General features: G+C 36.3%; 4 protein-coding genes across 10 annotated transcripts; all 4 read left to right on the forward strand.

The window, feature by feature from the left end:
* The first annotated feature begins 1,525 nt into the window (after positions 1 to 1,525).
* On the forward strand, positions 1,526 to 4,365 carry LOC133851138 (NADH dehydrogenase [ubiquinone] iron-sulfur protein 5-B). Its single transcript, XM_062287447.1, has 2 exons — positions 1,526 to 1,769; positions 4,050 to 4,365. The coding sequence occupies exons 1-2, from the start codon at positions 1,620 to 1,622 to the stop codon at positions 4,152 to 4,154; spliced, it is 255 nt and encodes an 84-aa protein (XP_062143431.1). The 5' UTR covers positions 1,526 to 1,619; the 3' UTR covers positions 4,155 to 4,365.
* Positions 4,366 to 6,851: 2,486 nt separating this feature from the next.
* On the forward strand, positions 6,852 to 12,387 carry LOC133851137 (serine/arginine-rich-splicing factor SR34-like). Of its 4 annotated transcripts, XR_009895751.1 has the most exons (15): positions 6,852 to 6,978; positions 7,363 to 7,453; positions 7,830 to 7,895; positions 8,069 to 8,143; positions 8,231 to 8,345; positions 8,430 to 8,476; positions 8,623 to 8,680; positions 9,127 to 9,176; positions 9,299 to 9,355; positions 9,440 to 9,567; positions 9,652 to 9,759; positions 10,500 to 10,587; positions 10,678 to 10,853; positions 11,141 to 11,174; positions 11,881 to 11,969. XR_009895751.1 is itself a non-coding variant. In XM_062287445.1 (14 exons), exons 2-14 carry the CDS (start codon positions 7,367 to 7,369, stop codon positions 12,126 to 12,128), a joined length of 918 nt encoding a protein of 305 aa, XP_062143429.1. In that variant the 5' UTR covers positions 6,852 to 6,978; positions 7,363 to 7,366; the 3' UTR covers positions 12,129 to 12,387. The 4 variants fall into 4 exon arrangements, 3 of the variants coding, with proteins under 3 accessions (XP_062143429.1, XP_062143428.1, XP_062143430.1); XM_062287445.1 differs by lacking the exons at positions 10,500 to 10,587; positions 10,678 to 10,853 and adding an exon at positions 12,125 to 12,387; XM_062287444.1 differs by lacking the exons at positions 11,141 to 11,174; positions 11,881 to 11,969 and having other exon boundaries at positions 10,653 to 10,847.
* A 1,366-nt stretch (positions 12,388 to 13,753) lies between these two features.
* Positions 13,754 to 15,253, forward strand: LOC133851959 (phytochrome A-associated F-box protein). The gene has a single exon (XM_062288594.1). The coding sequence runs from the start codon at positions 14,056 to 14,058 to the stop codon at positions 15,058 to 15,060; it is 1,005 nt and encodes a 334-aa protein (XP_062144578.1). The 5' UTR covers positions 13,754 to 14,055; the 3' UTR covers positions 15,061 to 15,253.
* Positions 15,254 to 17,862: 2,609 nt separating this feature from the next.
* LOC133852785 (hydroxyisourate hydrolase) lies at positions 17,863 to 22,912 on the forward strand. Of its 4 annotated transcripts, XM_062289541.1 has the most exons (14): positions 17,863 to 18,093; positions 18,275 to 18,338; positions 19,023 to 19,078; positions 19,281 to 19,356; positions 19,466 to 19,537; positions 19,652 to 19,739; positions 19,844 to 20,102; positions 20,368 to 20,483; positions 20,745 to 20,965; positions 21,055 to 21,080; positions 21,186 to 21,273; positions 21,740 to 21,786; positions 21,924 to 22,014; positions 22,584 to 22,721. In XM_062289541.1, exons 1-13 carry the CDS (start codon positions 17,965 to 17,967, stop codon positions 21,969 to 21,971), a joined length of 1,290 nt encoding a protein of 429 aa, XP_062145525.1. In that variant the 5' UTR covers positions 17,863 to 17,964; the 3' UTR covers positions 21,972 to 22,014; positions 22,584 to 22,721. The 4 variants fall into 4 exon arrangements, with proteins under 4 accessions (XP_062145525.1, XP_062145524.1, XP_062145527.1 ...); XM_062289540.1 differs by lacking the exon at positions 21,740 to 21,786 and having other exon boundaries at positions 22,584 to 22,912; XM_062289543.1 differs by lacking the exons at positions 21,924 to 22,014; positions 22,584 to 22,721 and having other exon boundaries at positions 21,680 to 21,776.
* The last annotated feature ends 635 nt before the right edge of the window (positions 22,913 to 23,547 follow it).

The following is a 23,547-nucleotide window of genomic DNA, read 5'->3' on the forward strand; positions in this document are numbered from 1 at the left end:
TGTATATTGTTAATACAGAACACTGGTTCAACACATTTGAGTAAACTTTAATTTTTTAATTAATTAGAAAAAGTATGTTTTAATTGAGATTTTTTCTATTTAATAGTTACATGGTGAGTGTATAACCACTAATTCATCATTATCAATTACTCTAAAAAAATCATCATTACCATTTAATAATAAATACAAGGAAAAACTCCACTTATCCCTTTATATTTATGAACTTTTACAATTGTATTCTCAATGTTTAAAAAGTTGCAATTTTAAGCCGTTATATTTGAAAAATTTGTAATTTCACCTTTATCGTTAAGGTTTAGGATTAAATCAGACGATATGCAAGTAAAATGTCATTTATACCCTTATAAAACTTTTTAAAATACAAAATTATAATAGCTAAATAATTTTTTTTTTTTAGAATAATAATAAAAAAAAACTGAAACCCATGGCTTGGCCGTGGGTCTACCGTCCAGCCGACATTGCAATATTTTTTGTTATACCAAAAGGTATTTCGTGTATTTTAGCGTCCTCCATTATGAATTAACAAAAATTCCTAACAAATTAGTGACGTTGCATATTTTCAAATATGGGGACCCAACATTTTTGTAAATTGACCATTAAATCTATACAACCCATATGTAGGATCTCATATATTTAATATTCGATAGTGAATTTGTAAATCTCTTGTACACGCAACGAAGTAGCGGTTTACATGCAGCTGTATATTAACTGTCTACATCTACTATCCGCACACATTCGCTACCGGCTATCTGCATATACGGATGAGGATAACAAAAACCATTACCCGCAAGTGCGGATGCGGATAACGGTTTTAGGGTATGCGGATAATAACCGCATGTGCATACCCTTTATATCTAATATATATTTTTAATATTTTTATATATATTCCACTTATGATTGTATAATATTTAGACAAGTTTATGTTTTTTATTTTATGAATTTGTAATATTATTATTTTATGTTGGATTTGTAATTTATGTTTTATTATGTTTGCTCGCATGATTGTTATGCTCATTGAATCATGGATAAACAAAACATAATGGTGTTTATTGTGAGCAATGATTACCATGAATATTTTGAAGTCGTATCTATCATCTTATTTTTTTATTGGTTTTACATTTTTTTGGTATTGCATTATATTTTCAAAAACAAGCTCAAAAGATTAAAAATCGCTCAAAATTATTTTTAAAAACATTTAAAATAGGTTCATTACCTATTTACAGATAGCAGATAATAACCACACTTAATAATCGCAATAACCGTACAGATGCAGATAGTAAAAAAAATGGTGTCAATACTGACAATAAGAATATTTAAAAGTAAAATACACATTTTACATATGCCAGTGTAAATATCGCAAATAACCACACGGATATCCGCATGTACACCCAAAGCCTTTCTTCTTCCTCTTCTTAAATGGGATTTGATAAAAAGATTTGGGCTTTGAAAAAACTATTTCTATAACCCGACCCGTTGTCATTTTGCATCCAAAAAAGCTTGCAGTAACCAAAGCCATTATGGTAATTTCAACGCATCAATAACCAGGTACAGTCTTACCATCGACCGCCCATCACAAATCACATTGAGAGAGCAAAGAGAGAATGGCGTCAGGGTGGGGAATCACGGGGAACAAAGGCCGATGCTACGACTTCTGGGTGGACTTCAGCGAGTGCATGTCCCGCTGCCGCGAGCCCAAGGACTGCACTCTCCTCCGCGAGGACTACCTCGAGTGCCTCCACCACTCCAAAGAGGTCCCCTTCTCTTTCACTATTTCCATTCCTAAGATTAATTCGTCAAATATTGATTATCTTGATTCTCATTTGCGTACTTGGATCAGAGTGTAAAGCTCTAAAGCCTTAAATCATTGGGCTGGATTTGCTTGTTGAGTCTGAATTTGTTCCTGTTTGATTTGGTATGTGAACCCTAAATCCGGTGCCTTTGATTCTAATTATGTACTGGGTGCCTAGCTAAGGGTTTGTGTGCTTTTGATAAAGATGCAAAACCAATTTGTTTTCGAAATCATTATATGGGTAATTTTGCTAATCGTTTGTTATTGTCGTTTTAATATGATTTTAGCTGAGATGTCTGTTTAAGCATAGGGTACATTTAGCATCATAAGCGATTTTGTCACAAATTGTGTGGGTAAGGTACTTTTTTGAATGTAATGGGGGAAAACTTGTTTTTATTAGTGGCATTCACATCGTTTCTGAAATTTTAGAGGCATGTTTTGGAAAGCCTGGTGTTGCTTAAACCTTATGACGTTGTTTGGGGGCTAGGTATTGCACATGCCACTATAGCTGGTCAATTGAAGAAGTGAAAAACTAACTAAAGTTTGTATGATTTGACATACCTTTATCCGGCTGCCAATGATCTGCGCCAGCGATTGTTGTCGGCTGTAAAGAAAACAAAAGTCCCTTATCAGTAGATCATCAAGTAATTTAGGCAGATATACCACAACTTCCCCATGTAATGGCTTATGTTTATCCAAAGACTTGATTTAGTTTCCCTTAGCCTTAGTGCCTTACGTAGGAGAGTGGAGATTAAAAAAAAAAAATACATTATGGATATCAGGACAAACCTTTGTTAGGGTTATTCTAACTATAAAACTATCTGATATGTATCAGGGGAATGGGAAAGAGAACAATGTTTCTTTCATTATGCTGTCACTGATCCAAATCTTTTGATATGCATACTAGCAACAAAATGCGAGTTATATTATTTCATCAACTGAATCTAATTGATGTTTCATTATTTTGCCAATTATAGTTGCTCATTCTCTAGGATTTATATTTTTCATAAATCTGTGTTCAGTCTTGTCAGAGGGATACCTTAAATTTGACGTGTATATGGCTAATAAATGCTTATGTTTTTCTCTATTTTCTTTTTTTGGTGGGGGGGTGAGTGGGAATTAATATTATTTTCTTAGTTGCTTGACATTCAGTAGTTCTATATATGACATTCTATAGTTCTATATATGATACGATACGGATATACATGTGAAGCTTAACATATGCCTATCTCAATTGCTCCACATGGAAATCTGAGCTCAGTACTGATGAGGGTCAGTTGGAGGTATCCTCGACCATACAGAGATTGATTTTTCTGCTTCTGCTTCTTCTTCTTCCTCTCTTTCTCCAATTCTTGTTTCAGCAAGAAATTTTAAATTCTGATGCATCTTATAGTAACTTTTTTGGCTTTTCATATACACCATCTCTGGCCCTATCAGCTAAACTAATATGATTTGCTGTTTGTAGGAATAATCTTACTTTAACTAGTGATTTCACTTCACTTATATGCTAGCTTTTATGATGCAAGTATTTTGGCCATTTTGATTAGCTTGTTAGTTTACGTGTAGCATACTCCAAGTGTCATGTTATAATGGTTTAGCAGGATTTTTTTTTTTTTCTTTTCCCACTGAGTATAAAGGCTTCACTATTGACATGGAAGGTTTGGTCCTATATAGTACCATATCATCTAGCCTAAAAATTGCTTTATAGGCCATTCAAATATAGGAGGTGAAAATTACTTGGAACAATGTTATGTTTGACTCCTAGTGTAAAAGGATACAATGATATTTCAATTGAGGAGTATCTTCAGGAAAATGAGTGCAATGTCAAGAACTGAATGTGAAAAATGATGTCAACTTTCTTCTCTGTCCTTTCTTTTTCTTCTCCAAATGTCCTATTAAATTATAGGGTTTGTTCGATGAGTAGCATACTATGGCTGGTTAAGAAGTGCTATTGCTTTTTTCCTGATGATTACAGCAAACACAATACTAAAATGTCACACTCCGCGAGAAACTGCACTTTTTTGCTCCACATAGATTGTCAAGAAAAGAATTTGATTCACTGGCCCTCTTTTATTTAATGCATGTCTCATGGCATCGCATATTTTGTTAATGTTTAATGGTTTGTCAATCTTTACTTCCTCAGAGGAAATGCATGTGAATTGCAATGAAATAACAATTTGATTCATATGGTCACATGTCATCTCAATCTACATTGTTTATATTGAGTCTCGATCTACTGCAGTTCCAACGAAGAAATCGGATCTATAAGGAGGAGCAGCGTAAACTGCGAGCAGCTGCACGGAAGGCCAAAGAGGGTGGAGAGGGCATTGATACCCATCATCATTAGTCCTTAATTGATCGTCTTCTTAGACTTGAGAATAAAAATTGTTCGGATATGTTGTATTCATAACTTGTTCATGTTATTCTGCTTTTGTTTTTCCTGGAATGTTGTGCACTTCTTTGGCATGTGCAAGTATACGAATATCAACTTGTTTTGCGTGGGATGCATATTGGCCACTGATTTTCTTGGTGAATATGGAATATCCTTTAAAATTGCAGTTTGAGTAGTAAGTATACTCACCATGCACGCTCTAACGGTATTAACTAATGTGATATCATGTACACCGTTAGATATATGAATTTTAAATCTTGATCATAAAATGGATATTATCAATTTCATTTGAAATTGAGAGGATCCTTGTCTTGCAAGTTGTGGTACCTTTTTATTATTGGTGATCGGGTAAAGTCAATCATAAATCCTAGTATCGAAATTTGTGAACAATTTGCATGTATTGATGATATATATTGTGACGTCGATCTTCATGTGGATTTAATGGTTTTTGTCAAACAACTAACAACAATGACCATTTTTTTCCCATTTGAAAACCCTATGGATCATCAGGTACGTTTTATACTACAAGACTAGTTTGCTACAAAGACAAACCCATGGACTAAAAATGTTATTTTTCCTATCTTATATATCCAAATTGATTTAATTCATTAAGAGTATACAATAATAGTTTATTACAATTTTTTTTTTTTGTATTTTCTTTAATACACATCACAATTAAAAAAAAGGAGCATATGTGACATTTAGGCAGCATAAGAAGAAAGACTATAGAACCTACTTATTCTGAATATCATAAGATGCAAGACCTATCTAATCAGAGCACATGAACCCCACAACTCCCCTCTAGCTGAAATTGGGGTAGTCAAATGTAACATGTGAATCAAGTGATCCCAATCCATTTTCTTGTATAATAAAAAGTGGAACCTTAGTGTCATCATAATACCCAAACTGTATAATTTCTTAAATTATGGTTTTCTTGATGCCTCTATTTACTCTATTTTTATAACTCTCATTCCAAAAGTTAAAAATCCCTCAAAAGTGATCGAGTATATACCTATTAGCTTATGTATTGTATTGTACAACTTAATTACAAAAATATTAGCTAATAGGTTGAAGAAAGTAATGCCTCATATAATTTCTCAAAACCATAGTACTTCCATTATTGGAAGGCTCGTTTCATATAATATCAGGGTGGCTTATGAGGCGCTTCATTTTATGAATGCCTGGATTTAGAGAAATGATGGATATATGACTCTTAAATTATATATGAACAAGACATGTGATAGGATGGAATGAGATTTTTTGAAGGTATCGATAAGAAATATTAGATTTACATAAAGATGGATTCATTTAATTATGAATTGCACCTATACAATTACTTACTATGTGCTTTTTAATGACCAACCTCAGAGGTCCATTACTCCATTAAGAGGATGCAGACAGCGGGATTCTAACATGTTGAAGGAGATGCGCTGAAAATGGTACATGCTTTGTGAAGAAATGGGCATTGTTGGAGTCGGTATGAGCAATTGATTGCAGACACAAAAACAATGTTGAATAGTTTACAATCATAGTATGCGGCGCATACTAAGAGCACTAGTAGTTATTTCCCTAACTCCCATTCTCATATGTAAATGTAGGGAAAACTTCCAACCTCGACAACAGACTCAATTGGTGTTCTCTTAATTCATGGAGCATAAAAGGAACCAAAAGTGTTACCCTATATTTAAGATATCACTTTTAGCGTAGTACTTTTTGTTCCATTAACATTATTTTAATATAAAAATTCTTTATTTCTTTTTCCTATTTCCTCAAACATTTATTTGAAAGAATATTTAAATTGCCTTTTATTTCTTATAGCATTTTTTTTAAAAAAAATTAAATGGTATAAGGAAAAGGTAATGTAAGCTATTGTGGAGTTTATTTGAATAGGAAAGTAAAAAGTAGGTTGATTCACCAAATTTTTAAAAAATCTAAGAAAAACAGCTACTAGTGCTTTAAAAAATAAGCAAATGACACAACTCAGCAGTAAAGAAGATATCGAGTCCTTGAAATAAGTTTGGATGAAAGATTATCATATTTTTATAGGATATTGGACTAATGGGTATTTATCCATGATACTGCACTTATAGAGAACTTTCACTTAACCCTTCAAAACTTTCATTCTAATTGTAATTACCTTCATATATTTCAAAAACTCTAAATTTAATGTATCTATCTTTCAATTTCACCAATTAGTTATGATTTTTCGTTAAATTATTACATAGGGTTTCAAAATTTTCAAAATACCATTTTTTTTAAAGAAAAAAATGAAAAAAATTGCAAAAATTTAGATGTTGGTCATGATTTAATAGAATTTGCAAAAACATCAACGACTGAATATTTTATGTGTTTGTATATATATATATATATATATATATATATATATAATAACTATTTTAAAATTTTTGACAGAATTTAATGAAAAATCGTAATGGAGAGGTGAAAGTAAAAAAAATTGAAAGATCGATACACTAAATTGAGAATTTTTAAAATTTGGGTGAAGAATTTCAGAAGCAACGACGATTAAGGATAGTAAGTGAAATTTGTGATATTATTTTTTATTTTTTCAAAAAGTTGTTTAACCTTGATTATATTTAAAGGATAGCCTAAAGCCTTACTTTAAATAAAATTTTTTTAAAATCCAAACCGTACAACATATAATAAGCGAACGTTATCTTTACCTAACCATAGTTTATTTCCATACCCACCTTGTACCTTCCACCCATTCTCAAAGAGTCAAAACCCTAATCGGATCGCACGTCGCCTCTGCGCTTCCAAGGTAAAGCTCTCATCCACCATCTTCGAACCCTAGCAACCCCGATTTTCGGTCAGTTATATGGTGGCCGAGAATGGTCAGAAAAATAGAAAAAGAAAGCCAGATTTCTTTGAATCTTGAATCTCGAACTTTATGTTTCCCGATGCTTTGGTTTAATTTTTTACCGGCGGGTTTTCTGAGCTATTTATCGCTATATTAGGTTTACTTCAGTAGATCTTTTGTATGTTTTGGGTCCTAAATTATCAGGAATCTGAGATTTGTGATTTTCATGCTGTTTGATTTTCCTGCATTTTTCTAAGCAACCAAACGGAGCTATTTGGTTATTTTTTTCTTGGTTTAGGCGTAATTTTTAGGGCTCATGGTTTTCGATGGGATTATTTGTCTTAGGAAAATGAGTAGCCGTGCGAGCCGAACTCTCTATGTCGGCAATCTTCCAGCGGATATTCGCGAGAGAGAAGTGGAGGATTTGTTTTACAAGGTAATTTAGTTGTTTTAACTGTTTGGATTGGCTTGAATATGGCATGCCCATGTGATTTTCGGATTATTCGGTCGTGTAGACATGTAACTGTAATGTTTGCGTTTTAGTGTCATGTTTAACGAACATGAGTTTAAAACCCCTTAGGTTTATTTATTTTTTTGAATAAACCCCCAGGGTTTATAGGTAAGGCAAGGATTATGTAGCGTATTCTCAGTTGAGATCTTAATGCTTCAACTGGGTTTTGTTTTATGTATTTTCTTTTCTTTATTATTCTCTTCTTCTTTTTTTGGGTAATGCATGCGAGTTGCAGATGGCTTTGAATAAGGTGTTTGCGATGCTTTGATTAAAAAGAATGGTTGATCTTTGTTATCTGCAGTATGGACGGATAGCCCACATTGATCTGAAGGTCCCACCAAGGCCTCCCGGTTATGCATTTGTTGAGGTGGTTGAGCTCATTAAATTGCTTCCTTTTTCTTTTTCTTTCTTTCTTTCTTTCTTTCTTTCTTTCTTTCTTTCTTTCTTTCTTTCTTTCTTTCTTTCTTTTTTTTTTTTTTTTTTTTTTTTTTTTCTATATTCTTTTCATTTATTGTGGTTTTCGAGATTTGTTTGGTACAGTTTGAAGATGCTCAAGATGCTGAAGATGCCATTCGGGGTCGTGATGGCTATGATTTTGATGGGCATCGGCTACGGGTTGGTCATTCTTTTTTGTGCATAGATGTCGCCTGCATTGACTCTTTGACAGTGGGCTTATCTAGTATGTTCTCATATCTTCTGTAGGTGGAACTTGCACATGGTGGCCGTGGACATTCATCATCGAGAGATCGTTATAGTAGTTATAGCAGTGGCGGTCGGAGTGGACGCGGTGGAGTATCCAGGCGCTCTGAATTCCGTGGTGTGTATTTATTGAACGCACATGTACTTTGATATGTATTGGAAATATTTTGTCTTCTGAATTTGTTCTTGTTTAACCATGCAGTGCTTGTCTCTGGATTGCCTCCTTCTGCTTCATGGCAAGACCTTAAGGTGAGCATTAGTGTTGATCAATTATTAACTGCTCCTGATTATAATTCTTCCTCTGTGTGCATGTGTGTGTGGGGTGTGAAAGGATATTGTGGAATAAGAATTTCTGAAAATTATTGTTTTACGTAAATCTGGATGTCTTGTAACAGGATCACATGCGACAAGCTGGGGATGTTTGTTTTTCCCAAGTTTTCCGGGATGGTAGTGGTAAGAACCGTAAGATACAATTAACTTTAATGGCCTTGGTTTGAAGTTTTGTATAACATGGTGGAGATGTCAGAATTTGAGATGGCTCTTGTTTTCTATTGACGTTCACTATCTCTTGTTTTTTCTTTTCTATATGGGGGAAGGATCTGAAAGAAAGTTAATATGCAGTTAGAATTTCTAGTTCCAATGGGAGCTGTGTCGAATTCCTTGCTTTTGACGTTTATAACTAGATTTATGACTGAGAGTGATGGACATTTGAAATTGTGTTGTGTGCGCTTTTATAATTTTTTATTTTTTATTTTTTTTTTTATAAAAGTGTTTATTTTCATTGTGATTGTTATGTTGTTTTGGGCTTGTTCTTGCAATACTGGCGTCCAACCAAGAGCTCAGAAGAAATTTATGGGATTTATCTTTTTGTTTTAAATCTTTGTTTGATTCTTTTGTAGGCACGACGGGGATCGTGGATTACACAAACTACGAAGACATGAAGTATGCAGTAAGTTAAATATCTCCTTTATTGCTGATGAACGATGTGAATGACCTTCCCTGAACTTGAGTTCGAGCAGCTGTAAGTAGTATCTAGATGTGTTTGAATTTTTATACAATTATGCTCTGCAGGTAAAAAAGCTTGATGACTCTGAGTTTCGGAATGCATTTTCTCGGTCATATGTCCGTGTATGTACCAACTTAGATGCTTTGAGTATTGCACTTTTCCCCTCTGTGGATGTTGTCTTTGTTTATTATTGCATTTGTTTACAGGTTAGGGAATATGATTCAAAAAGGGATGCCTCTAGGAGCCCTAGTCGTGGTCGATCCTATTCAAAAGGCAGGAGCTATAGCCGCAGCCGTAGTCGTAGCCGTAGTGTTAGTCGGGGCAGGAGCAAGAGGTTTGAGTGGTTATTAAAGTTGTAGATACCTTAGTATGTCTGGAGTCTTTATTGTTTGTCAACTCTCTAATTGCAATAATGCAGCAAGTCTCCAAAGGCCAAATCTTCGCGCCGCTCACCTGTCAAATTGCGGTCAAGGTCTGCTGAGAAATCTCGCTCTCGCTCTGGTTCAAAGTCTCGTTCTATGTCAGGGTATGTATTTTTCTCTCTCCTTTAATTGTGTTTTTGATTCCTGATAATGAAATCATGATTGATGCTATAAGGTCTCATTTTTCCTTGAAAGATGGAGGATATACATGAAACACTGGCGTCTTGTTGTCTGCTTTTTTGATCTATCCGGGGTATTTGGGGTACCCTTCAGGGATGAGATCTTCTGAGTTAGTTTTCATAGGCTGTTTTTTAGAATTTTCCCGAGAAGTACGGAAGGAACTTAGGGGTTACATAATTAAGTCATTGAGTTGCAGGTTATTGACTCTTTGAAGGTGTCTTTTATAGGAGAACCTTTTTCTCTGGTGCACCTGATTCAGCTTTTGATTTAAATCAGTTAATATTTGTAACTGTACAACTTCATTATCATTACTGAGTTATGTTATTTGATTCTAATTTAGTTATGTGCTAATGCGCATGCTATCTATAAAGTCTTCTTGAGTTATTTTAACTGTAAAATTTGAAGGTTTAATATAAAGAGGATTAGGGGGAAGAAATACAAGCGCACTTCAGATTAACATGGCATTATGCTGGAAAACTTGATTAATGATTAAAATATTTTCTTGGGTTGTCATACATATTTGTTATTTAATTTTACCATCAATATCTTCTCCATTTGTTCTGTCAAAGGTTGGGGTGATGGAGAAAACATACCGGATTGTCAAAGTTCTTTTTTTCCTCTTTCCTTTGTTTGTGTGAAAATTGCCTTTTTTCTGTTTTTTTAGATATGGATACATGCAGCGAAGTGGGGATTGGATATTAGGATCTTGGTGGGATATGGTTCAGTTGCCTGCAACTCTTTTGGTTGTGGAGGTATGCTGTTTTTTAGATGGGCAGCTTTGGAAACCTTGATGGTGCCTCTGTTCTAATTCTTTTAGCATTGCAAATGTCCATGGGTGCTAGATTGGGAACAAAGGAGATCATGGTTGCAATAGTAAAGCTGGATATCTGGGAACTAAGTGCCATTGGGATTTGGATATCACCATCCATGAGCAGTAGAGACGATTTCATTATCATTTTCTGCTCCAACATTTGCCAAGCTAGTAGGGAGCACTATCTGGCCTTTCTGGATTTTTGTGGTATAGTAGGGAAAAATTCTCTTACCTGTCCACTGGTGTCTCAAAAATACCTTGTGATGCTTTCATTAAGATATTTTCTTTATGAAATTAGGTCATGTTCATAAGCTTGAATTATATAAATTGCCTGATGTTTTTCTCTGTTGAACTGCTAAATATTTATGGCTTTCCCTTGTATCCATTTTGGATATGGTAACTCTGACGTGGAAGAGGCATCACGGCTCTTGGATCAAATTTGGTAAAAGGAACGTGTGGATTTTAAAATGAGTTATTTCTGAAACTTTTTGCAGATCTCGATCAAGATCCAGATCTCCATTGCCTTCGGTACGTGCTTTATTTATCATTTGATCAAATAGTCTTGTGACCCTGAATCTAAAATGGCCACACTAATTGTAACATCCCCCTGTCAATGGGTGGGCCGGACCCTCCAGACAGATGTATAAAGACAAAATCCTGGGATAGTTGACATACTAAACTCTCATCTAGTTTTTGTTGGATAGTTGACATACTAAAGTCTCATCTAGTTTTTATTTTATTAATTTATTTTTTATTTTTTATGAATAATAATAAGTTTTATTGAAGAAAGAGGAAAATCCTTGTACACGAAGAGTATACAAGAAAACAAGAACACCAAAGAACTAAATGCTATACAATGAGCACCAAGAACTAGGTGTTACAATCTAGAAAACAAATCAGATCTAATTCTCTGAAGAGAAGGTAGGAACATGAGCAAGGACCCAATCCAGGAGAGAGATATCAGGAAGGAGGATTTAAGAAGTAGCACATTGGACTCACTATCATCGAAGATCCGACGGTTTCTTTCTCTCCAAAGTCTTATCTAGTTTCTTAGTAGACCTTTATAATCTGTTCTGGAAGTATCATAAGATCTGGTTCACATCTAGGTTGCCTGCCACTTCAACAAAAGTGTTCTCCTTTGTGAGTCAGAGTCTGGTCTTAGATTCTTGATATTGGATTTAGGTAGACCCGCCATTACTTTTTTTTAATAACACTTAATGCAAGTTCTCTTCAGCGTCAGAAAAGGAAGAGTAAAAGCCCAAAGAGGCGCAGTGCTAGCAGGAGCCCAAGCAGGAGCAGGAGCAGGAGCAAGAGCTTGTCCAGGTTTTCCTCCTCCTTGGCACTAATTTCCTTTTTTTAGGCTCATTGTCAGGAACCATATTATTTCTTATTTCAACACGCGTCTCTCATTGTTCCTTGTGACCCTCGTATCTTTTGTAGCTTCTATCTGAATCCTGATTGCAAACTTGTTTTGGCAGGTGAGATCTGATTGCAGCTGATAAGTTATTTACTGAAGCTTTTTATGAGGGCGACGTTTTTCAACTTTTACCAGTTAAAATGATCACTGGCAAGTAGTAGTAGACCATGAACGGACTTGCAGACTGGAGTTTGTAGTTGGATTTAAAATAGTCAACGTGTTCTCTAAAATCTCTGCAAATCATTGTTGGATTGAAACTTGGAACGTTTACCGTATTTTGTATTGCACATGTGATTTGCTAATTTCCATATTTCCATATTTTTAGGGTGGTTGGTGTTGATACTTCTCTTTCTGTGTAGAACCATATGGTGATGTGGTGGTTATGTGCCTATATATTTATTTGCCTGGAATTTATGTGCTTCATGGGTTTGTCGAAACAGTTTGGCAAACATAGACCTTAGATTCTGAGAGAATATGGACCTTTTAAATTTTGCGAGAACCTAGATCTTTTTAAGCACAATGTTTTGGATTAATTCTACTTTATTTTTATTTATCACTCGTTTATAAAAATAAGAGAATTATAAAGACATAGAATAGGAGATGAATTTTTACTTCTACCTTGAGATAAACTCTTAATACAAATAAGTTACTTGGAGATAATTTTAATTCTAACTTGAAAAAATTTACTACTAAATGACTTTTGAAACATGGTTTTACAAATAATTTAAGGACTCTGGTTTAGATAAATAATTATAACTATTTTTATTTAATTAAAATACATTTATTCCAAGATAAACTAATACAAGTTAAGTGAACGTCTTCTTCTGCATGTTGTATAATGACTTTTTTGGCAACTCGAAATGTCAAAAATATATATATTTTTTATAAGATAAAAATGACTTCAATTTTTTTTTATCATTTTGAGTTATAGAATCAATATTGCACCCCCCACCAAATAGTAGACTGAGAACAAGATCCTTTTCATTTGATTAACGGCTGTCGTTGTCCATTTAGTCACAAGCAACAAGGTGACAACACTGACAAGATCTGCACATGGACATGAAACAAAGAGTAGTGGTCCGTGGACAAGTAGTTAAGTGGAAGCGTTTTTGGTGTGGCCCAGGATGTGTCGTGGCATCCACTCGGCGCCGAATGTGAAAGCCAAACGTGTCTGTCCGTAGTGGCCCCAACGTATCTTTACCCTATTTTTTGGCCTCACTAATGCGAGCAATTACAGTGTTTGCCCAAAAATTGCCATATTTAGTTTGTGGCTCCCCTTGATTCTACTCTTTTACAGGGATGGAACAAGAAGGAGAGCCGGAGACGTTTAAAATTAGATTAACTGTCGTATACTAATCAGATATTTAATCAGCTTTGAATTATCCCTTAGTGAATAAAAAAATAATAATGATTAACTTTCAACATACTAATTCTATGTTATATAAATGTTTATCAAGTGTCCATCAAATAATGAGGTGGCTTTTAAAATCACCATTAGACATGTGATTTATCAAATGGTGAATTTGATCAGATGATAATTTTAAAAGTTATCTCATCAAATGAACATTTATATGACATTTAGAATTAATCCTTTCAACAGGGTATATATACAATTAAATTTAATTATTTATGGTTTATATATATATATATATATATATATAACTTTATTCTTCTTTATGAACAGGAAAAATAAACAATATTCTGCAATAATTACAAGTCGATCGGTCTCTCACAGCCACCATTTTCGCACACAGAACATGAAAGTATGAAACAACTCCCCCTCCCGTCTCTATCTCCAAAACCCATCGATCGGTCTCTCACAGCCACCATATTCGCACACAGACCATGAAGCCACTCACCCTCTCGTCTCTATCTCCAAAACCCAAGTCATAGTTGTCACTAATTTACTAGAAAGCCATACATACCCTGGTACCCATTTTGCGAGATCCACCAGAATCCAGAGAAAATCCCAATAATAACCGATCAAAAACAATGACGAACACGGTGTTCTCGAAGCTCTCCGACGACGTAGTGCTCAACATCTTCTCCAAGCTAGAGGACGACCCGCGCAACTGGGCCAGGCTCGCCTGCGTGTGCACCAGATTCTCGTCCCTGATCCGCAACGTCTGCTGGCGCCACAAGTGCTCCGCCACCATTCCGTCAGTCGTCTCCGATCTCATCTCCAGCACCACCAGTTCGTCCTCCCCTCCAGGAGGCTGGGCCGCGCTCCACAAGCTCGCCGTCTGCTGCCCGGGCCTCCACCACTCCGGCGTCCTCCTCGAGCACTCCGATTTCGGCCTCGAACGCGAGCTCGGCCCCGACGAGATTTTCCGCAACATCCCGATTTCCATTCCGATCCCGATTCCGCCATCCACCGCCGATCCGTGCCCGAGCCACCATATAGACCATGCTACTTCGGTAGCTGAACCTTCCTGGTCGCTCTTCGATGACCTGTACTATGATACTGTTTACAATAATTCAGACACCCAAGATGGTGCCCAGGTTGTTGACGAAGAGGTTGCTGCTGAGAACAACGGTGTTGGCGTTGTTGAGGAGGAACAAGAATTACCGGTGTCGAAAAAGAGGAGGAAGATAGATAGGTTGATGTGGTCCCATTTGGCTTCTGGGGTTTGGAATTTAAGCCGAGAGCAAGGTAGCAAGCTGCTCGCCAGGCAGTTCCGCGACGATTGTTTGTACATTTGCGATTGGCCAGGGTGCGTTCACATCGAGGACAAGCGGAACTACATGCTCTTCAGAGGGATTTTCAAGAATTTCAAGAGGACCCGGGTGTGGAGGACGATAAACGATGGGAATAGGAGCAAGGTCGATGTGAATTGCGCTTTCTGCGCCTCCAACGAGACCTGGGATTTGCATTCTGCCTTCTGTTTGAGGCGGGTTTTTGGGTACCACGACGACGGTGAGCCGGTTGTTCGAGCTTATGTCTGTGAGAATGGACATGTCTCCGGGGCGTGGACCGATTTGCCATTGTACACCTAATGATGTCAAGCATTTGTTTCTCTGTTCGTTTTTTCTTTTCTTCTTTTTGTTATTGTTTCTTGGCTCTTTCATTTATCATTCATGTCTCCAATGACTAGAGCTGTGTTATGTTTGTTGTTGTTGTTGTCGTATGTATTAGCCGTTTCTCTGACTGGATTGGAGATTTAATAAGAGAATGTGTGGTTTGAAGTTATTAGTTTGTTTGTGGTTGTGAGATTTGTTAAGAAAGGTTTTATGCAGATGATTCAAATTCTTTTGATGAAGATTCAGTGGTTCATAGTTCTAAAGAACTTATTAGATTATGTTTTTTTTTTTTTTGAGTTACTTATTAGATTATGTTAACACAATGGTAGAGGTACATAAAACTTGTGGAAATAACATTTCTTTATTTCCATAACAGCCCAACCCTTAGAACATACTACAGCCTTAGGTGGCCAGTAGGCCCTCACACAAGGTTAGAATTCTAGCTCTTTTAAAGTGGTATCTCGAGCCTCCCCCACTCCCCCCCCCCCCCCCCCCCCGGGCGGGAAGTAGGCATTCTTCGCCCTCAAAGCCCAACGATGAAGCTTATTCCCCATTGTCTCACTGATACCAATTTTGCAATGCATTTATTTTCTTTTGTATTTGCTAAAGATAAACTTGTGAAGAGGATCATAGAAATTTTGACAGTGAGGATGAGAAGAAAACCGATGAGGCTAAAAGTAAAGGAGGGCAAGGTACTTTGCAACCCTAGGCTCAAATGATTGTCACTCAAATTTGGGAATCTCAAGTGATTATATTTGTTTTTCGCTCATTTGTCATCTCAATTCAAGAGTAAACTATGCTTTCAGCCTTTCATGATTCTCTCCTCATGTGGTGAGCAGAGGTATTTATGTGAAGTTATATTTACTCTGCTTATGCTTTCAGCCTGTGACATCCCATATCGCTTGGGAATGAGAATGTGCTTATATGTATAAACACACAATTCTTAACAGAACGCGTTTTAAAGTCGTGATGGCCATGAACCTATCAAAACTCTGCAGTTATGCGTGTTTCTGCGAGAATAGTATTAGGATAGGTGACATCTTGGGAAGTCTGGTTCGGGGGTGCCAAAAGCAGACAATATTGTGTCATTGGGGTAGGTCGTTACAAATGGTATCAGAGTCATTGCCCAGCCTGAGATGGAGAGAGCGTGCACAAGCCCATGAGGGTCGCCAGCGGGCATTTGCTCGGACGCCAAGAATTGGGTGATCCCATGAGGGTCGCCAGCGGGGACACTAGGTCCTAAGAGGGGGTAATTGTGACATTCCACATCGCCTGAGAATGGGGATGTGCTTATACGTATAAACACACCATTTTTGACACAACGCGTTTTAAAGCCGTGATGACCATGAACCTATCAGAACTCCACAGTTCAGTGTGCTTCTGCGAGAGTAATACCAAGATGGGTGACCTCCTGGGACGTCTGGTACTCTGGTTCGAGGGAACCAAAAGCGGAAAATATTGTATTGTTGGAGGTGAATCATTACACAACCTTTCATAATTCTGTTGCGAGAGCAGAAAGCTTTATTGCATCAGATTGTCTTTCTCTGAATGACAATCATCCATTTCCCTGATTTGGGTCAAGTCCAGCTGCAACAACAATTTGAAATCAAGATAGGTCTCAAACACAGACCACAACATGAAACAGATCATCTTATTTCCGACCAATTTTCCTCGAGAATTGACCTCTCTTTCTTCTTCTTTTGAATTTCCTATCTTATTGAATTAGTGTAAGATCAAAATCAACGTCACATATCTCTCTCTCTCTCTCTCCCTTGATTATTTATCTCCGTTAATTAATTATCTAGTAAAGAATGGCTAATAATTTTCTTCCTATAATAATAACTCTCACTTGATATGTTAAAATTTTCATGCTTATTAGCTTTAACAGAAATGAATATTCTAACCTTTTCTTTTCTTTTTTAAACCGATTCCATATCAAAAATTTATTGAACTGTGTATCACAATCAATCTAATTTCTTAAATTTGAACTAACTTATAGTTGTATGTCAAGAAGTTGCATCAAATAATAATAATAATAAAAAAAAACCCTCATAAGGGCAAGTGATCACAAAGTTCTGATTTAGGACATGGGTTTTAAAGTTTTCTTGAGAGGGCTTTGGGTGTCATGCGTGGGTTTTGGGTTTGTGGATTTTTTTGTTTTTTGGGAGGGTTGTTTGGAGTTTCTGGTGGGTTTGTTGGTTTGGGGTGCTTTTGGAGCAGGTTTGGGTGTCTGACGGGGGCTTCAACTGTTTTTTGGGATTTGGGTTTCCCGTGGGTTTTGGGTGTCGTGGGTGCTTTCTGGCCGAGAGGGTTTGACAGGTCGTTTTGCTGTTTTTTGGTTTGTAAGAGCTTTATTGTATACTGCCTGTATACGTAGGGGTGCCTTATGCTTTTTTAATAAAGTTGCTTTATTACTTGTAAAAAAAAAAAAACAGTTTTCTTGAGACTTAAACTGCCAAACTTGCTGTCTAAAAATCTAATAGATTATAGATGAGTTTGGTTTAATCTAACCGTTTATTTGATTTATAGAAAGATTTTTTTTTTCGCTGAATAACCAGTTTTCCTAAGATAAATGTTGTTACCGTAGCCTCCCCTTCAATTACTTAGAAAAAAGTAAACACAATTTGTGAAGGCAAACTAAACGACGACCATTCCCTTATCTTTTTTTGTCATACTGTCTTGCGCGCCCGAGTTCTACCAACCACTCGCGGCCAGTGTTCCTACGTTGAATTGACAAATTTGTATGGACGCAAATAAATTATCATCAATGAGAAGCGCCAAAGAGTTTTGCTTTGCGTGTGTGTGTGTGTGTGTGAGAGAGAAAAACTAGAAAGAACTGCTCTGCGTGAGTGGTGAGAGAAAAGTGCAATAAGCTGGAACATGTCGAGGCTCTGTTTCTTGCTAGTTTGTCTACTGAGTTTAGCAGTGGGAGTCTCTAGCTCCCATAAATTTAGCAGGGATGACTTCCCACCAGGCTTTGTTTTCGGTTCAGGCACCTCAGCTTATCAGGTTAGTTAATCTATGCTTTTTGCATGCCTTCCAACATGGTGTGTTTCTCAATATTTTTGTCTCTTATAAAGTCCATATTGTGAGCTAAAATAGCAGCGTTGGTCCAGAGGATCAAGAATAAGGGAAAAGAAAATTGATGTTGATGAATGATCTATATGCATGCATGTGTCATATCTGAAAGGTGGAGGGAGCAGCAAACGAAGATGGGAGGACTCCTAGCGTTTGGGATACCTTTGCTCAGGCCGGTCAGTCTACTTTTTGTTTTTGCTTGCTGTATATTTGTTGGTGATTTATTTGGATGCTTGTTTAATTTTAGCAATTAGATCAGCTCCCAGTACTTCCCTTCCCAGAACAATTTTGAATCTATGCACTTGTATTTACTTCTATGATTATGTAGTTTGAAAGTCGTTAGATCGATCAGACAGTATTGTAATACATGTTCTTGATGAGTATTTTTACAATTATCAACTTTCCTTGAAATTTAGATCTTTTGCCAAACTTCCACATCTGGACATTTTATATATTAATGTTTATATTTATTATTCAAAAGCCCAAAACAGATTCCCTATGTATAATCTAAATCGATTTGCATATATAATTTAGTAGTCGTCTAACCATCTGTTCCTATCATGGGACTGGTAAATTACATCTGTATATTTACATCTGGGTGTGTTGTTATTTGACAAGGAAAAAGAAAAAGAAAAGGAAAAACATAGCTATTGAAGTGCCCTTACTGTGGGCATTGGAAAAAGAATAAAATGCAAAAATCAAGGCGCCCAAAGTTCAAAGAACATTGAGTTCTTGTATCAGAATCCAGAGCTGGTGGGGTTTAATAAAAGCATCAATTTATTAGACTTATGGATGTGAGATATAGTTATATTGGTAAGAAAAATGACATAATTTAAATTTTTTCCTTCTCAAACTTACAGGGAACGCACACGGAGCAACCGGAGAAGTAGCGTGTGATGAATATCATAAATATAAGGTGTATACTATATGCCTTGATCAACAATCCTTTATTACAAATCAATTAATATCCTCTCATTTGTTATAAAAGAAAGAAATTGTTCCTATCATGTTATATTTACTGCAAGGAATACCATCTTCATTTTGTTTGAATCACATACCTGTGTGTACATTTTATTGGAGTAAGGTCCACATGTGATCGGTTCCTGTATCTCTTGCAGGAAGATGTGCAACTAATGGCGGACACAGGCCTTGGTGCCTATAGATTTTCCATCTCATGGTCAAGACTTATCCCAAGTATGATCATCAAACTATCATTCGTTAAAGAAACAAGAACCGTTGGCTTTCTAGTAATTGTCTTTCAAATATTATTGTTCATACAAAAGTGTTTGTCTTTTCTTTTCAGATGGAAGAGGACCTATCAATCCAAAGGGTTTACAATATTACAACAATCTCATCAATGAACTAGTCAGCCAAGGTTAAAGCCAAATTTCCATCATAAATGATGCCGAGGAGATATCTTGAATTACTAAGATAACCATGCCTCGGAACATTTTGTTTCTAAATATTGCTTTCTCTCTTGATTGCACAGGAATCCAACCACATGTTACATTACAGAATTATGACTTTCCTCAAGCACTTGAAGATGAGTACGGAGGATGGGTTAGCCGAAAGATTGTGTATTGTTCTTAACTCTTGTTCCTTTCGTGCTTGGGGTAAATTCCCCTGCCAAGCGTTTGCATGGGGTGGTCAATATGATTGAATTATCTATATCTGGATGCAGGAAAGATTTCACAGCATATGCGGACGTGTGCTTCAGAGAGTTTGGAGACAGGGTTTCATATTGGACTACTGTTAATGAGCCCAATGTGTCTGTTCTGGGAGGTTATGACACGGGATTTGCGCCACCGCAGCGATGTTCTCCTCCATTTGGTGCCAATTACTGCTCTAGGGGCAATTCTTCAACCGAGCCATACATAGCAATACATCATATCTTGTTGGCACATGCTTCGGCTGCAAGATTGTACAAGAGAAAGTATCAGGTATCTATCTAAGCTTTTCCATATGAAGAATTTCAATTAATGGTATACCAATCAGTCAACATTGTCTGTATATTTTACATTAATCAAATTAAGAGATTCTGGTCCAGCAGTAATAGCTATGTCCTTGTGTTTAAACTTTAAGCTTGTGTCTGATTACAAATTCTTTAGATATAGATATGATCTTGCCATTCTAATGCTACATATATAAAGAAATTTATTCGCAATGAACACGGTTTTGGCTTTTAGAACACACATTTTGATGCAGGAAAAACAACATGGATTCATAGGGCTCAGCATCTATGGGTGGTGGTTTGTTCCTCTAACAGACACAAAAGAAGATGCAATCGCGACTCAGAGAGCCTTTGAGTTCTTCATTGGATGGTAAATAACATATCCTAGAAGTGGCACCATTTTTTCTTTAAACCTTTATCTTTTCCTCTTCTCGTTTCTTGTTTGCATACTGGTATCTCTATGCTTTGCTTCATTTCATTTCATTCTGCTTCTATTAATTTGTAATTTCAATCCCTTGTGTGCCAAAAAACTAGTAATAGTTCGGGGAAGGTAAGAATTCCTCTAGTCAAGTTTTATGTTGGGTTTTGAGACTTTATTTAAAAACTTTGGCTGCCATGCTTTGTGCTGCAGGATTCTAGATCCCTTGGTGTTTGGAGACTATCCCAAAACGATGAAGGAAAATGTGGGCTCTAGACTTCCAGCTTTTACAAATCATGAATCCAAACAGGTGAAGGGTTCAGTTGACTTCATAGGGGTAGTACATTACTTCAGTATATTTGCCAAAGACAACTCCAACAGTCTGAAGATGGAATATAGAGACTTCAACATGGATGCAGCAGTACAGCTAATCCGTAAGTCATCTTCTGTTAAACACAAGTGCTAGTTTCATACTGTATAAAGGATGGACATAAATAACTTCCTGATTTTCTGGTTGTGGCAGCAATGCAGGATAATTTATCACTTGAGGTAAGAGTTAAAAAATAAAGTAAGAAGTAGGAATTTTCAGCTTGAAAGTGGGACTGAGTTGGTTTATATAGTTCACTCTTCAGTAACCAGCTTTATTTTACTCAGTTTCCTATTGCACCCTGGGGTCTGCAAGGACTGCTGGAGTATGTCAAGCAAGTTTATGGCAACCCTCCTATCTACATTTATGAAAATGGTCTCTCTCTCTCTCTCTCTCTCTCTCTCTCTCTCTCTCTCTCTCTCTCTCTCATATACACACATGCGCGGACACCCACTCAAACTCTCTAGGTAGTTGCTCCATGAGAATCCTTTTGGAGAGTATGTTAAGCAGTAAAAAGGTATATTTCATGTACAAATATTTTTCCAACGTTCATGAAATGTTGGTTTTCAAGTTGTGTGAAATTTTAGGGTAAGTCATGATTATACATTGCATCTTATATGAACCACGGAGGAAACCTTCACCCTGGGACTGTTGAAATCATTGCAAGTGAAATGACTCCGGCCTGTTTTTTTTTTTCAAATGAAGTCTCAATAGATTGATTAATCATGTCAAACAAACAAGTGGCTAAATTTTTTAATCATTGAGCATGGGATTGGACTAGATTGTGATTAATCGCTTCGACCGCATGTTTCCTACCTCAAGAATAGCCGTGGTCTTGCAGCAAATGATCAAGAACCATTCAACCATCTTACTACTAGTATTTTCATGGTGAGGCAGTGCTTCCTACATTGTAGCACTCAATGTTGGGTTGGGTTGGGTTGTGCTGTGTTGTAACACTCATTGTGTAATGTCTTTCATTGTGTTTTATATCTAATGGTCATGGTTGGTATGGCATGTCTTATTAGGTCAGAGGATGCAACGGAATTCAACATTGGATGACATTCCAAGGGTGAAATATATGCATGGATACCTTGGAGGTGTTCTAGATGCATTGAGGTATGCATACTTCATGCAAATTGGGTACAAATATTCTTTCTATCTCCGTTATGGGAGCTAAATCTAACAACTATTGGGCTTACAGAAGGTCATGCCTTTAACAAAAAACATCCATCTTATATTCAATATGAAGGATTAAAATGGATTTCTCTCTCAAACCATTGGCCATCCAAGAGCATATTTGGCTTAAGAATACTTTCTAATTTTATGTTTTCTATGGACACATATTGCTCTCTTATCCCCATCCATTTTGTGAGAGGGAAGGTAAGGCTTTCTAAGATGCAAAGCACCAATTGTTAATTTGCAAGACCAATTAACATTCTTTCTTTCCAAATGGACATAGGACACACACCCAAAGAAAAGTAGAACAAGCTACACTTGATCATAATATCAATTTGATTTGATCAAAACTAAGATACTTTTTGCTTCTCTTATATGTGAAACAGAACCATGATATGTTGTGTCATTGTCCTTCTACACTTGGTTGATTCAAATGGGTTTATCTGAAATGATATATACAAGTGTTTGTCTTTTCTCTTCTTTTTTGCATGTACTCTAAATTTTGGAAGGAATGGATCAAACACAAGAGGGTATTTCACATGGGCTTTCCTGGATGTGTTCGAGTTATTGGATGGCTATGACTCAAGCTATGGCCTATACTATGTAGATTTGGATGACCCTGATTTGAAAAGATACCCCAAGCTCTCTGCAAAATGGTACTCCCAGTTTTTGAAGGGAAGAAGCATCAATTCAGATGGAATTATTGAAGTTGAGAAGAGTCAATCAGCTCCCTCTCATGCTCACTTTCAGTAGGTTCATTTCCATATAACCATGTAATTTACTTAAAAGATATTGCATGGCAGGGCTCAACTAAGCTCTATATATCTACCTTTGTCTCCTCTCTTTTTTTCTTTTTTTCTTTTAAAAAAATAAATAAATAGAAATGACATAGTGGTATTTTTCACATCATTTTTGTTATTTATTTGAGAAAAATTGACAAGAGTCTTATATTGAAAATTTTCATAAACTTGGGCCTTAAATTGGCCGAATTGAAAATTCGGGTGTAAAAGATTAAATTAATAAAAGCACAAGGGGGGTTTTGGAATATTTTCCCTAAAATCAAAAGCTATAATTTTTTGCACGTTTTAATAATTTTATACATGGTTTTAGGTGATTTTTCTTTCTTAAATTTCATGTAACCTTTTTAGGTCCATGAATAAAAAATAAATAAAATCAAGAGTTAAAGGAGGAGAAATAGAAAAAGAAATGTAAGTGTATAAAAGAAAAAAGAAAAAAGAGAGGAGTCATCCATCACTAGATGAGTCATCAGACATGCCACGTGTAAATCAGCAATTGATTGTAATGTGATCCATGTGTACACTTACAAATTAAAAAAAGAAAAGAAAAGACAAAAGGATAACTCCAATAACGTGCAACCAACCATACTCAACAAAAAGAGACGAGAAACCCAAGTTTCGACACGACAAAAGAACAGACTGGTTTTGGTAATGACAAATGGACTGTCATAAAAAA

Source organism: Alnus glutinosa, chromosome 12 (genome assembly GCF_958979055.1).
Source record: "Alnus glutinosa chromosome 12, dhAlnGlut1.1, whole genome shotgun sequence".
NCBI classification, from domain to species: domain Eukaryota; kingdom Viridiplantae; phylum Streptophyta; class Magnoliopsida; order Fagales; family Betulaceae; genus Alnus; species Alnus glutinosa.